This window comes from Neophocaena asiaeorientalis, unplaced genomic scaffold (assembly GCF_003031525.2).
Source record: "Neophocaena asiaeorientalis asiaeorientalis breed wild unplaced genomic scaffold, Neophocaena_asiaeorientalis_V1.1 scaffold7, whole genome shotgun sequence".
Classification (NCBI taxonomy): Eukaryota; Metazoa; Chordata; class Mammalia; order Artiodactyla; family Phocoenidae; genus Neophocaena; species Neophocaena asiaeorientalis.
This window is the reverse complement of record NW_020185337.1, coordinates 1,384,032-1,399,825: the sequence shown is the minus strand read 5'-3', so window position 1 is coordinate 1,399,825 and position 15,794 is coordinate 1,384,032. Positions and strand designations below refer to the sequence as shown.

General features: G+C 39.5%; 1 protein-coding gene across 1 annotated transcript in view; it reads right to left on the bottom strand.

The window, feature by feature from the left end:
• Positions 1-14,095, bottom strand: part of PRMT9 (protein arginine methyltransferase 9) — a 30,263-nt gene extending 16,168 nt beyond the window's left edge. The window contains exons 1-8 of the mRNA XM_024736185.1: positions 13,702-14,095; positions 11,118-11,266; positions 8,606-8,842; positions 7,917-8,084; positions 5,503-5,605; positions 4,016-4,122; positions 2,322-2,514; positions 104-287 (exon numbers count right to left, since the gene is read on the bottom strand). Of these exons, the coding sequence (XP_024591953.1) occupies positions 104-287; positions 2,322-2,514; positions 4,016-4,122; positions 5,503-5,605; positions 7,917-8,084; positions 8,606-8,842; positions 11,118-11,266; positions 13,702-13,890 (1,330 nt within the window). The 5' untranslated portion in view covers positions 13,891-14,095. The remainder of the gene's footprint in view (positions 1-103; positions 288-2,321; positions 2,515-4,015; positions 4,123-5,502; positions 5,606-7,916; positions 8,085-8,605; positions 8,843-11,117; positions 11,267-13,701) is intronic.
• Positions 14,096-15,794: the final 1,699 nt, after the last annotated feature.

Here is a 15,794-nt window from a genome sequence, read left to right as displayed (position 1 = left end):
CGCTCGCCGCAACTAGAGAAAGCCCGTGCGCAGCAACAAAGACCCAATGCAGCCAAAAATAAATAAAATAAATTAATTTAAAAAAAAATTAGACAAGATATACCTGCAAGGTCATGTACAGGGTAGACAGCCTGTTCCCAGCATGTTTCCTCACTAGGACTTGTGGATAAACTGTGTTCATCATCAAGCTGGAGTACAAACCAAACCACAATAGCATCGAGTATGCCTTCTTTAATAACAGGGATACCAATTTTATCAGGTTTCTTAGTTGCAAGACTTTTTAGTTCCTGACAAAAATGTTAAAAGAATAAGAGGATTTTAGACATTCATTATATACTTGCCCCAATATCATATCAATTCCCATTTCTGTAAGTTCCCAGTCCTGTCCAGCACCCTTAGGGGATCGGTATCTTGGCACACCTACAACCATTTAAGGCATGCTGGATGGGAAGCTCTGATATATGGTATATGATAGTAAGTACCATACAGTTATTACAATGAGGCAGACACATATCACTGATGTAGAAAGAAGTCCATAACATAGTGTTGAATGAAGGTAGCAAGTGGCAAAGCAATAGAGATTATTTTGTTTTAAAAAAGTGTGTGGGGGCTTCCCTGGTGGCGCAGTGGTTGAGAGTCCGCCTGCCGATGCAGGGAACATGGGTTCGTGCCCCGGTCCGGGAAGATCCCACATGCCACGGAACGGCCCGTAAGCCATGGCCGCTGAGCCTGCGCGTCCGGAGCCTGTGCTCCGCAGCTGGAGAGGTCACAACAGTGCGAGGCCCGCGTACCGCAAAAAGAAAAAAAAAAAAAATGTGTGTGTGTGTGTGTGTGTGTGTGTAGAAGATTAGAAAAGCAAGTCTGAAAAGAGGTATTTCAACTGGTGACCTGGAGAAAGAAGGGCCTAGATTTTAAAAAGGAAAAAATATACTTTTTCTTCTTCTTTTCTACTGTATTACTTGAAAATGTTAAACAGGCAGATATTATTTTCAAAATTAGAGTCTTAATAAGGTGTTTTCGTGTGTGTGTGGCAAATAAAAATTAAAATAAGAAAAGGATAGCTTTGGAGTACTCAGCAGCTATGATTGTACTGTTCCCCATTGGAAGATTGTTACATCAGAAAAGAAATGCTCATGAAGCTCGGCCACAGTAATCAACGCCAAAGTGTTAATTGAGTTCCACACCACCTCAAAAAACAAAAAACCTAGTAACAATTAATAGGGGAAAGCTTTCATTAAATTACAAAGATCTTAGGCTAAAATGACCCTCACAAAGTCTTCTGTGCGCAGGAAAGTTTCATCTCAAAAGCTTAATGTACTTAAACATTTAACCTTACAGGAAGATCTCCAGAGAAGGACTCGATGTAACCTTTCTCAATTTCCTTGGGCTCTTTGTGTAGTGCACCCCTCCACCACCCACACAGACACACCAGGGTGACAGCAACTTGTCCTGGTTTGCCCAAGACTGTCTCTGGGGAAACCCTCAGTCCTGGCAAGCCAAGATGGCTGGTCACATACAACCTAGAGAGCTGAATTACGTTTCATTTCAAGGAATACTGTTAATTTGAAATGGCAGGATGACACAGAGAAGAGTCAGAAGACCTAGGTTATAACTCCTGCCCCTACATTCATATTTGGGGGGAATTAATGTAAGCTATAGTTCCTTCATCTGTATAGCACAGGATAATTATAACTGTATTGCAACACTGTTTTAAGAGCCACCTAAGAAAACCCATGAAAGCTCCAGGCTCACTGTACATTCCCAGAAACCTTAGGGATCTTTTTCTCTGTATTTACAGTAAGTAAATAATTTCAGGAGGGAATTCTGGTTACCGTTTAATCATTTTCTTTACATATAGTCAGTGGAATCCCACGCAAACTCATAAAGACTGTCCTATGTATTAACTATTTAAAATAATGCATGAAATTTAATGCTTAAAAACAGTAACTGGGGCTTCCCTGGTGGTGCAGTGGTTAAGAACGCGCCTGCCAGTGCAGGGGACACAGGTTCAAGCCCTGGTCCGGGAAGATCCCACATGTTGCGGAGCAATTAAGCCCCTGCACTGCAACTACTGAGCCTGCGCTCTAGAGCCCCCGAGCCACAACTACTGAAGTCCGTGCACCTGGAGCCCATGCTCTGCAACAAGAGAAGCCACCATAATGAGAAGCCTTCACACCGCAAGGAAGAGTAGCCCCCGCTCGCCACAACTAGAGAAAGCCCACGCACAGCAACGAAAACCCAACGCAGCCAAAAATAAAACCAAGTAAATAAATAAATTTATATATATTAAAAACAAACAGTAATTGAACTTTTATTTTTACCTGAAGATTGTTGAAATCTACTGTCATAATTTCAAAGCACTCTGTCAAAGCCAAATATCCTCCAGGAACTCGACTCATCTTTTCGGTTGTATAAGGTTCAACTGTTTCTTCAGCATCTACAGAAGAATACGCTGGACTCTGAAATTTCACACTGGTTGGCAAACAGATCCCAGCAATGTCCTTAATACCCACCCTGGTAAGAGGGGGAATAAGAGAGGAAAAGGAGAAAGACGGGTTTGGTTTTTTGTCTTTTTAAGAATCAAGTAACACCATATAATACTGAATCCAGCAAAAATAAATATAAAAATGCAATAAAGCTTCATAGACAAAGGTTTCTTAAACACAGTTATAAACACAATCACTAACTATAAAGGAAAACAAATGATAAACAAGTGTACCTTAAAATTAAGAACTCTGCTCATCAAAAGATACCCAGGAAGAAAGTAAAAAGGCAAGCCACTGAGTAGGAAAAGAGATTTGTAATACATTACTCAACAAAGGGCAAATATCCAAAATATATTTTTAAATTCCCACAATAAAAGAAACACAAAAATAGGCAAAAGACTTAGACACTGTACAAAAGAACATATCCAAATGACCAATAAGCATATGAAAAGTTAGTCACCAGGGAAATGAAGTTAAAGCCATACTACACAACCACCAGAATGGGGAAAATAAGTGTTGTAAGAATAGTTTCATGCACTATTGGTAGGAATAGAAAATTAACAAGACCACTCTGGAAGACTTCCGTAGTTCCTGCTCAAGATGAACATGACTATTCTAGATTCACTCTTAATATGGGAACCTCAGAGTGTCTGACATTTGCACTTTTAGGAACACAGCCAACAGAAATTCATACATATCACCAACAAAAGAATGTTCAAGAATGTTTATGGCTGTGCTATTTCCAATACTCCCAAAACTGGATATTACCTAAATGTCCATCACCAGCAAAATGGAGGAATGTACTGTGGTGTATTCATCCAACAAGGATGAACGGTAGTTGCCTACTAGTGAGGCTTTGGGATGATTTTTATTTTCTTCTTTTACTCATCAGTATGTCTTAAAATGTAAATATGTTACATTTAACACTATCAAGTTATCAGATGGAGGGCCTCCTTAAAAAGTTCCAAAAAACTATGGATCAATATTTTAGCAAAATAAAAAAATTCATTAATGTTCAAGAAAAAAATGTAACCAGGAAACTTCTATAACTAAAAAAAATTTTCACCTGTATCACATGTGATAAATCTCAGAATCTCAAGGGTAGAAAGATCCTAAAATTTCATCGCACCCAACCAGAAAACATTATAATATCAATAGTTATTAAGAAGAGAAAAATGGGAGAAATAAAATTATTTTCACATTGGAAATTTTTACTTCACTTTCTCTAAAATCAGTCTTAACTTAGTATTTTTCTCATGAATCTATCACACATCAAAAGGATACTAAGTTGTATCAAAATTAATTTTCCACTAGAAAACTGAAAGCTGATTTTAATCCTAGAGTTCTATTTTCGAAGAAAGTTTAAAAAAAGCAAAAAGAAAATTAAGACTGGAATAAACATCATGAATTTAAAGGTCAGAAAACTACACATTCTCATCTGAATAAATGTCCACTAAATAACCTCTGGAGTACAGTCTACACCTTAAAATTACTATTTTTTAATATTTACTATTTAAATAATCACTTACCTATGATGTCTTCTTATCTCTGCACATTCTACTGCCATCCCAAATATAACAGCACTTGCCGGTATAACTTTCCCATATTTTTCACAATTACCATTTTCACCTTTGGTCTAAAAATATAACAATAAAAAAATTATATTCTGTTATATTTATGTCAAAATATGTGTGTATGATGGTAAGCTATGAAAATTTATCAGAAAAAAACTCAAAAAAACAATAATTAAGATAAGCAGGACTTCCCTGGTGGCACAGTGGTTAAGAATCTGCCTGCCAATGCAGAGAACACAGGTTTGAGCCCTGGTCCAGGAAGATCCCACATGCCACAGAGCAACTAAGCCTGTGCGCCACAACTACTGAGCCTGCACTCTAGAGCCCGTGAGCCACAACTACTGAGCCTATGTGCCACAACTACTGAAGCCCGTGCACCTTGAGCCCGTGCTCCACAACAAGAGAAGCCACCACGATGAGAAGCCCGTGCACTGCAACAAAGAGTAGCCCCCACTTGCTGCCACGAGAGAAAGCCTGCGCGCAGCAATGAAGACCCAATGCAGCCAAAAATAAATAAATTAAAATAAATAACTTTAAAAAAATTAAGTGCTCATCATGGGAAAGGCAGAAGTTTATTAAAAAAAAAAAGATAAGCAGGTTAAGGGGTTTTTTTCCTTTAAAAATTTCTTTTATTTTCATTGCTATATGTGTGTGTGTGTGTGTGTGTGTGTGTGTGTATACATATATATTTTTTTCTTTTTTTCCAGTACAAATAGGAAGGAAGGGAGGGAGGGAGGTGAGAGCTAGAAATCTCTAAGTCTGCATACAACAAAAGACTATTCAGTGTGACTTTAACTGAGAGGCCAAAATCACCATTACCTACTTGAAAAACAAACTGCTCTTCTTTCAACCTTTCATTAGCTATTTTAAATCCAAATCATTTTCTGTTAAGTATTAAATTCTTATTAAATGTTAAAATCCTTTCATTCATAATACATACATATAAACCAAATCTACAATTTACTGGGCCACAGTAGAGGATTTCAACGCAAAATATAAGTTGGCAATTATAAGAATTAGTCCTGTCCAAGCAGTAGCCTGGGTCCAACTGGTACCTTAAAACCATACCACGCCAGTTATCACTATATTCCCTTTTGATAATCTGCCAAAAAATACAAGCAGTGAAGGCTGTGAGACTGAAAGTACTTCCCTTTCTCAACCCTACTCAAGAATTCCAGAGTCAATCCCTTCATAACGTAATCGCAATTCCTAAGAATTCCGTCCTGGAGTGTTTTTTGCCTATATACACCATTTGGGCACACAAGTATACACTGCACTATGTTATTAAATGTTTTTTCACACTGATTTCTTTCCAACAGTACAGTATGCACTTCAAGAGTGGGATGTATCTCATACCGATTTGCAATTATGCTACGGGCTCAATAAATTATCTACTGAATAATGAATTCTTAATCAGATGTAAGTGTCTTCATGCTGCTTACCTTTGGCTGCAAAAGTAAATGTTCCCATGCATGAATCAAACTCTCCACAATTCCTTCTCCAAATAAACCTGCATCGACAGTTTCTGTTACAACAAGGGATACTCTATAGAATGATTTTTTAAAAATATATGTAAGTAAAATATCATGCTATTTATATAAAAGATGTCAAAGCTGAGAGCAGAAAGGAAGAGTTTATTATAGAAACAGTTCATATGTAAAATTTTCTAATACATTTTGTGTTTAATATCTACCCTGGAATCTTGAGGAAGATTCAGGCTCCTCTGTCCTCCACCGGCAGCTTCCTGGTGGGGACAGCAGTGGGAGTACACAACCTTCACTTGACCCCCTGCCTCTTGGATTATCCTTTCATTGCCTAAATCCTAAGGAGTGGTTCATACCCATTACCTTTTTACCAGTCCCCCTCCTTAACCCTGAGTAACTGGACTTCTATCCCCAACACTCTATAAAAATACTCTCTATCATCAGTGACTCCCCGACTTACCAAAATGAATACTCTTTCTCGGTTCTAATTTTCCTTGATCTGTAAATAACATTTAGTGCCGGTGAGGAGGCCTGCCCCTCAAAATCCTTCCTCTACCTCTGCTGTGTTTACCTCTAAACATTGAGTGTCCCTCTCCTGTTACTTCTCTTGCTTTACCCACACCTGTGAGTTTTCACAAAAGCCTAATCCACAGAGCTCTGATCTTCTGTCCATTCTTTCTTTCTAGAAAATTTCACTCAAAGACACACCAAAAAAATTTCTCCCTTCTCGGAACCTCTTTACTACTTACTGCCAGTATCGTTCATTTGTGTAATTAGAAGGTAAAGATATTTTCATGAATATTCCTTATCTTCCTATCTAGACTGTAGGTGCCTTGAGGACAGACTTTGGTATCCCCTACAGTGCCTAAGCCCAGTATTATATATATTTAAAAATTTTTCAATATTTATGATTGCAAATATTTAGAACATGGAAGGTATCTCAAATCATCTATTCCAACATCTTCAAGTCTCTAGATTTGCTCAAGGTCAAAATAAATTATTATTAATTATTATTACTGAACCATATCTCTTAATTCAAAGCCAATAGATCCTTCTACAACACCATCTGTGACAAAAATGTAGACTGAATTAACATAACTTTGATTCATGCTCTGGACTGAATTCTGTACCACCAAAATTCACACTGAAGCCCTAATTCCCAGCGTGACTATACTTGGAGATAGGATCCTTACAGGTAATTAAGGTTCAGTGAGGTCATAAAGGTGAAGTCCTAATCTGATAGGGCGTGTGTCCTTATAAAAGTGGAGGAGACAGCAGTGATCCCTCTCTCCTCACATGCACAGAGGACAGGCCATGTAAGGGCGCACAGGAAGTCCATCTGCAAAGCTAGGAAGAGAGCTCCCAACAGAAACCAAATTTGCCAGCACCCATGATCATGGACTTCTAGCCTCCAGAGCTGTGAGAAAATAAATGTCTGTAGTTTAAGCTACCTGATCTGGTATTTTGTTAATAGCAGTCTGAGCAGACTAAGACAATTGAGGACACTGTTTATTTCTATAAAATGGTATAATATCTGCCTCAACAATCTAACAGGACTTCTTTCATGAGAACATATGTAGAGACCATTGAAAAGCGTAACTATTATGTAAGTATAAATATTATCATACGTATACGGAAAAAGACTTTTTAAAATCATAGTCTCAATGATGACAGGGTATAAAAAAGCCCTGTTTCAATGTAAACTGAATTTAAGTAAGATGAAAAGATAGACTACCCAGAAGAGGTAGTAAAGCAAGTGCTACTCAGAGAAAACTCTGTATCTAAAATGATAGTTTACTGGACCAGATGATTTTTAAATTCCCTCTAGTTCTAAAATTCCATCCCCTTGTGATATGGATCAAGGTGAAATAACATACTGAAAAGCTAAGACTTATGAGATAATATTCAAAGCATTTGAAGGACCCAAGCCAAAATACATTGACAGCTGACGCTTCCAAAGCCAAAGGCTATCCTTCATTTTAGCCAGGGATATTAACACCAAATGTGATTAAACCCATCAAGCTTCATCTACTCACGCATTATTTTTAAGTACAATTTTTAAATAGTTATTGACCACACAGAAGGACAACTAGAACACTGAAATTAACAAAGGTAAAGTAACTTGCTAAAGCTGAAGTTTATGTATTAAATCCCTTGCCACAAATTTTTCTCAAGATCTTTAAATCTTTTTTTATCAAGAAAATGACCTTACTATGAAATCAATCTTATGCTAAACTATCCTATATCTGCATCTTTACAATATAATGGTTTTAGCATTTTTGTTTGGACTAGAAGCTAGAAATGTGAATATCTTAATTTTTTAAAAAAAAATAGTGGATTATAAAAACTAAAATTAGTTCATATTATAATACCTTTCAGGAATGTGTTTTGGAATTTCTATGTCAAGCGACTTCATATGTAAGAGTTTGATCCCTGCTTCCATCTCGTTTGCTGCCACTACATCACAGGCAAGTTCATACATGGTCTTGGATAACTCACAGGCATACACCAAGTGCGCTCCAGCTTTTTTAGCAAACATGCTACAAGAGGAAAAAGTGTTCCATCAAGAAAAAATAATCTACTGTAATCTTTCAAATTTTAGTGGAATTATAATGCTTAAACATGAGGTTTTCCTTTTATTTTTTAACACAACCATTATTCGTTCTGCATTTTAAGAAATGAACTAATATTTTTGTCAAGCAATAAATCACACAATAAATCATGACATTCACCTTATTAAAACACAACTGGCATGCAGAATGCTAATAGACTTTAAACAACTAGATTCAACCAGAATGTTGATGTAAAAAGTACTCTTAAAATTCATTATTTAAAATTTCAATGATAACCCCCAATTTTTCTTGGTGGTTACGTCGAGTTCTTAATTAAGTAAAAGTTATAGTGAAAAATATAATAATAATAGTTCCATGAATAATCATAACGAGATTATGAGAAATAAACTCTACTTTTAAATTCTGCTGTTACAGTTTCCATATTTGGTACAATCCTTAATTTACATTAGTATATAGGTATACATAATTAAAACACAATTCCAACAAACCTTAGTATTCCAGTTCCTGCTCCAATGTCCAAAACGCTTCTGAAGCCCAAACGAACCGCCTTTTGGATTGCTGCATTATAAATCATATTCCTCCTGGTGTCATTAAGCATGAGAAAGTGCCAGCGCTCCACCAGCCAGTTTGCAACACGATAAAAATTCTCCTTTGCATCACTGAAATCCGGGTTTAGCTTCACTGCTTTACGAAAATACCCGGCTGCTTCATCTCTGAAGCCCATTCTAGAGTAAAACGTAACAGACAAGATATTCAACTACATACTATCAGTTACAGCGCCTTTGTTCGTGCCACTCATCTGGCCTGAGAACCCCTCACCGGCACCCCAGATCCTACCCAACCCAAGCGCCATCTCCTTGGGAAGCCTTCTGTGAGGACTGCGATTCTCATTCACTTCTTTCCTTTCTGAATCCCTTTTATATTTATGCATTCCAGGACACTAACAACTGACTGACTATGAATTACTACTTTACTATGGTATAGTAGAGGCTCTCCTAGCCATCCGCCATTTAAACAACTTTCTAGAACACCAGTGGTTTCTAAAAACCACTCCCTCTGTAAAAGATATTAACACCTATGGCTAAGAGGTGCCTCTTTGCTGTGCCTGCATACCTTTTCCCTCAGCAATTGAGTTGAATGGTCATCAAGAGTCAGTTGTAGGGCAGGAATAAAGATGCAGACGTAGAGAATGGACTTGAGGACACGGGGAGGGGGAAGGGTAAGCTGGGACGAAGTGAGAGAGTAGCATCGACATATATACACTACCGAATGTAAAATAGCTAGTGGGAACCAGCAGCATAGCATAGAGAGATCAGCTCGGTGCTTTGTGACCACCTAGAGGGGTGGGATAGGGAGGGTGGGAGGGAGACACAAGAGGGAGGGGATATGGGGACATCTGTATGCATATGGCTGATTCACTTTGATGTACAACAGAAACTAACACAGTACTGTGAAGCAATTATACTCCAATAAAGATCTATTAAAAAAAAAATAATAAAATAATTAAGACAACAATGTAATGCACAGCACAGGGAATACAGTTAATTAATATTTTATATTAACTTTATATTGAGCATAATCTATAAAAATGCAGAATCACTATGTTGTATACCCGAAAGTAATATAATATTGTAAGTCAACTATATTTCAGTAAAAGATAAGTAAATAAATAGTCTAAATTAAAAAAAAAAAGTCAGTTGTATTTGCTGCCAGACCAGTTTATACCAGTTGCACTTGTTATTATTATATATTTTAATTAAATACAAAAGAAACCAAATAAATATGACTGCAAAAAGAGAGGCATTGTGTCTAAGGAAAAAAGTTAAAGGTGAGTCACCCAAAAAACTACTACTAAATTAGATGTGAGCAAATCAATAATAAAAGACAGGGGGGGAAAACCATCAAACCATCCGGAACAGTGTTTCTTAAACTATCTCTGATAAAGAACTCCCTTTCCTTTTAAAGTATCTAAGTATCTGTAGACCAACACACTTGTAATGTACATGATTAGTTAGTGTGCAACTCCCACACCAGACTTCAGCAGCAGAGGGGTCCATGCTCTCTTCAACAAGGGAGTTCCCTGACCACATGCTTGGATTTACAGCAATGCCAAACTGCTACATACATTTCTAACTGTTTACTCACAAATTTTATACTCCTCTGTCATTGACTGGTAATCTGTGGATCACACCAGTGTGTCGTCCACACACTGAAAAGAACTAAGCTAGTAGAACCCTTTTTTTTTTTTTGCTTGCGGTACACGGGCCTCTCACTGCTGTGGCCTCTCCCGCTGCGGAGCACAGGCTCCGGACGCGCAGGCTCAGCGGCCATGGCTCACGGGCCCAACCACTCCGCGGCATGTGGGATCTTCCCGGACCGGGGCATGAACCCATGTCCCCTGCATCTGCAGGCGGGCTCTCAACCACTGCGCCACCAGGAAAGCTCTAGTAGAACCCTTTTACACTCATACTTCTTCACAAGCACCTCTAAGCGTTCTGCCAGTTTTAAAGATTGAATCGGACTATTCATTTTGGGTATGGTTTAAGCAAAAAAGACGTTCTGGAACCCAAACAGGGAACGGCACTCTTACAAAAGGAAACAGCAAATTTCCAGGAAGTTCCAGAGAAGAGATTTACAACAAATTCCCTGGCAAGGGACCACAGTGACTTCTCTGCCATCCTGTGAATGAGGGCTATGTCCTCTCCAACAAGGTCTGGATCTCAGTCCAGTGAGAGGAACTCTTCCATGGATGCTCTATCTCAGCCCCAGGGGCAGTGGCTATTATGTAGTATAACATATAATATTATTACATATTATATCTGCTATTCCTATATTCTTTTCAGTTCTCTTCTTACTAGCCAACCTTCGTTACTCTGATCCCGTTATAATTAATAATTGTTTATATTAAACTTCCCATGTTCAAATTAGTGTACAACAATTTATCCGATCTGGACTGATGCAGAATAATCCTTAACTAGTAATACTGAAAACACTACATACCTGAAGAGATGCTCCCCCATACTATTGCAAATCACTTCATCATCAGGAAACAGTTCCAAGGCTTGCTCATAGCAACCAAGTAGGTCTTGTGTTCGACTGAGCGCATCAAGCTCTTCAGCCCATCTGAAGAGCGTATACTGAAAAGTTTCCTTTACAAAAGAGAAAACAGTAAATTAGTCAGTAACATAAATGATGAAAGAGGGAATTCCCTGGCTGTCTAGTGGTTAGGACTCTGAGCTTTCACTGCTGAGACCATGGTTCAATCCCTGGTCGGAGAACTAAGATCCCGCAAACCGCATGGCGTGGCCGTTAAAAAAAAAAAAAAGATGAAAGAATATTCAACACTGGTTGAAGATTCCACAGAAAATAAAACTTAGTTATAACTGAAAATCACCGTAAGTTTAATTTAGCTTTAATAGGCCCTGTTGCTAAATAAACAAATGCATAAATGCATACATTTTACCACCTACATGGCAGTAACATTCAGAATTAAGACAGTTTGACCACTCTGCAAAATCTGTCCATACTTGGCTGCCATATCATATTCTCCACCAACCTCTTTTTTGTGGGCTCCTATGTTTCAGCGGTACTTCCTTGACCGGCTTCTCTTTTCTCATGCATCCCCAGTGCATTAACTATCACCTATGTGTTAATAGATGTTACATCTACATCTCCAATTGAGACCCTCTCTCCTGAACCTCAGACCCATAGTTACCACTCCCTACTGGTCATCTCAACCAGGGACCCTCAGCCATCTCAAATTCAGCTCAACCCAAATATTTCCTGATCGGTGTGCAAAGAATACCAAAGAACAACATAACATAAATCCTGTTCCTATCCTCAGAGAGGCCTCATAGAGAGAAATATTACAATTTTGAAAAAATTCAAAATGTTCTAAACTGAACCCATCGTATTCTCTCACACAGGATATAAGGTTAAGGTACCACCCAACCTCAGACTAAGAAGTCACCTTAGAACGCCACCTTAACTCCAGTACAATTAATTTGGAACCCAGCCAATTCTCTCTCATTATAGTTAAATCTGTCACCTCCTCTCCCCCACACTGTTACAACATGATCCTTGTAACCACTTGCTGGACTACAGGAAGTCTTCCCACTGTCACCCTAGCTCCAATTACACCTCCACCAAACATTCTCCACACTGCAACCCAGTGCAAAGACAGAAGGCTGTAGTCAGGAACACACTTTATATCATCTTCACATATTTTATACAGAAGAGTGTATACCTGAAACTGAATTTTGATAAATTTTACTAGAGAGTCAAGGAAAGGAAGGAGACTCTAGGATGTGAGGGGAAAAAACACAGATTATATTAAATGGATCAGGGAATTTACAGCTAAGCAACTTGGTATGGCTGAGGTGTAAGGATGGGGAGTAGAAGGAAATAAGACTAAAGAGATAGGTCTTTCGCAGAGGACCCTGCAAAGAAATATGGGACTCTGTTCTGCAGGAAACAGAGCTAGTTACTTAACCCTACTGAACACCAGGCAAAGAAATACAAACTTTAGATAATACTTTTAATACACACTAAATATAAAAAAAGATATGTTCCCTGTTTTAGGAAAGAGGAAACTAACGAACAAAGAATTGAGGAAAAAGCACTTGGATTGATCCATTATTCTACTTCTGCCTACCTAAAAGAGCAAACTGTATCTCAGCATAACACGTTCTCCTCCCTGAGGCCAGCTGATCCTGAAATTTAAATGTCTATATACTACTGACATCTACTGGGTAGAAGTCAGGGATGCTGCTAAACATTCTACCATGCACAAGACGGCTTTTCACAACAAAGATTCCATCCAAAATATGAGTAGTACTGAGGTTGAGAAACCCTGGGTGAAATAAAGCAAAGTAGCTTCAGGCTGAAAGTTGAATGCAAAATTAAGTTAAATCACTTTTTGAAATTTAGATTCTGAAATAACTTGGAAAAAAATGTACAGCATTTCAACAGAATAACTCACAAATAATCCAATAACTGAAACTTAAAGAATGCATCATCGAATGATTACTTTAGGCTAATCCCAAACTTAATTCAACATTCGTTCCACGTAACAGTAGAGACAAGTGCAAAGGGCCTGGGGCAGGGACTTGCTAGAATTAGATATAGGAGGTGGCAGATCACCTGAGGCCTCATGCAATATAACCTTCGTAATTTTGAATGAAATGGAAGTTTTGAAATAGAGAAATGATATCATCTGGCTTTTATTATGAAAAGCTCATACTGGCTGTGTTGCGGTAGGCTGCAGGAGAAAGCCTAGTTTCGAGCCTGAGCCTATTGCAAAAGTCAGAAGGAGATGACTGAAGCTTGAATCAGGGGAGTAAAAAAGAAGGTGGTAAGAAGGGATACGATTCTGGATATATATTTCGATGGTGCAGCAGACAATATTTTCTGATACGCTGGTTGTGGTTACGAACAAAAGAAGAGTCAAGGGTGAACAGTAAACATTAATAACCACCACCAATCACTCATAGTACCCCCATCCAATTTATTTATGTATTCATTTATTTATACGAGAAGAACACAGGATCTGCCTGCAAGCGAGAGAAACAAGGGCCCTCCTCACCTTCACATCGTCTTTCAGCTCCGGCGCTAGGCTGAGCACGAGGAGGTAGTGGGCATAGGCGGTGCCGAAGTCCTGGGCGCCCAGGCAGTGCTCTGCGCTCTGCAAGGACCGCGACACCAGCTCGTCCCGCCCGGCTGCCCTGGCGCCCCGTCCGGCGCCTCGGCGGGGCCTGGGCCGCAAGTTCGGCATGGCAGAGTCACCGGCCGAAACCTGCACCTGTATCACCAAAGGGAAGATGCTTTGGTGAACGGAAAGCGCAAACTGTCTAGGTGATCGCACTTCCACGTGACTAACCAGAGCCCGAGAACCGGAACAGGAAACCTATTCCCCTACGACTGCAAGAGCTCCCACCTCTGCCAGGCAGAAACCCCTCCCCTCCCCAAGGGGCGGGTCCTACGCCGCCGACGCACGCTTCGCGAACGGCAGTGCGTCCGACGTGGGCACGTCGTGGCCCGCCCTCTCCCGTGGGAGGGGAGGTGCGGGGTGGCCATTGCGCTTGCGCATAGAGGGTCTTTCCTGACTTTCTATGATGCTGGCGTCTCTCACATCTCTCCGGCTGGAATCGGAGCCTTCTGTCACTTTCTCTTGGCCTTTAGGAGTGTGTGACTTCAGCTACGAGACTTCCTTCGGCAGACTCAGTTACCGCGAGGGACGTGGGTGTGTATGAGGAGAGACGGTCAGGCAATTGTGGTGATGCTTAAGGCCTTTGGGTCGTGATGCACCAAATCTCAAAGTGGCGAGAGTGGAAGGACCCCGGAGATAGCAAAAGCACCCTAAATGGAGTAGAGGAAATGCTTTCACTGGCATTTTAAAAATCATCCTCACAGAACTCGGTGAGGTGGACCTTTGGGTCATACTCACCTTACAGACCGAGAGGGACATCCTGAGAAGTTACTTGCCCAAGATCACAGAACAGTTCGTAGCATAGGCACAGCTCAAACCCGAGTCACTGGCTCCCTGTTCAGTTTTCTTTCAAACGAGCTTAGGGTTTATCTCACTGTTCGGTGTATCACCACTGTATAGTGGTTACATTTTAAAAGTTTTTTTGCATTCAAGTGGGGACCCTAAGGGGTAGATTGAGAACTTATAAATGGAGGGGGTGGTACATAGGAATCACGGCTGAAAAAAGTCTCTTTTGCCCCTGGTTTCATACATGCTGATGGTGAGTATTTTACTTAAGAAACAAAATAATAGAGCAATTTTCCATATCAAACTGACAAACTTTGGGGGCTCCTTCACTCTCAAAAGTTCATCATTTATATGCCTTTTTGCCTTGTCTTTTGACCTGATTATCTGATTGTCCTAATCAATTCTTCAAAGTCCAGATCACTAGGTTGTGACCTGCTGCCCTAGTCAGAAAGTTCCTCGAAGGCAGGATCTGTTCTTAACCATTTTTTAACTTTGCACCTAGCAGAGTCTGGCTCAAAGTAAGTACTCATATTTTTAAATTTTAGTGGAAACTACATCCCCCAACTCCCAGGTTTTGCACTTAGACTTTCCCAACCATTTAAGGTCCTTATGTCTTTCTCAACCTCAATTGCTGCTTTACTAAATTTAAGATTGAATTGTATTTATTTCACTATGTAGAAGGAAGTCATCAATAACTGATCTATAATAAGAACAGAAGAGAGTTTTGAGCCAGACTGAGAAGTATAGCCTGACAAACAGCCTCTTGGGTAGCTCTGAGGAACTGTTCCAAGGAAACATGGTTTCAGCACAGTTTTATATCTTGTCGGAACAAAGAATATCAAATGCAAGAGGGATACATTCTTTCAAGGTTTCAAAAAAGACAGCATCACGTACACAGTGAGTCAGTATGGCCTTGTGCCTGGGAAGGGAGCCTTGTCATCTAAGGAGTACTAGCATTGACCATTGACGTCCCAGGAAGAGGGAGACATTTATCTCTATCTTAAAAATGGACATATTACTTCTGGACAAGGCACCCTTTTCTTTAATGGTTAAAGCAAATGTACAATGTATGTTTAATAGGCCACAAAACAGGCTGTTCTGGTTAGCATAAAGTTTAAGTTAAATCATGTGTAAGCAAGAATGTCTTCCCCATACCTCAGTATATGAAAACTTCTTCCTTCATC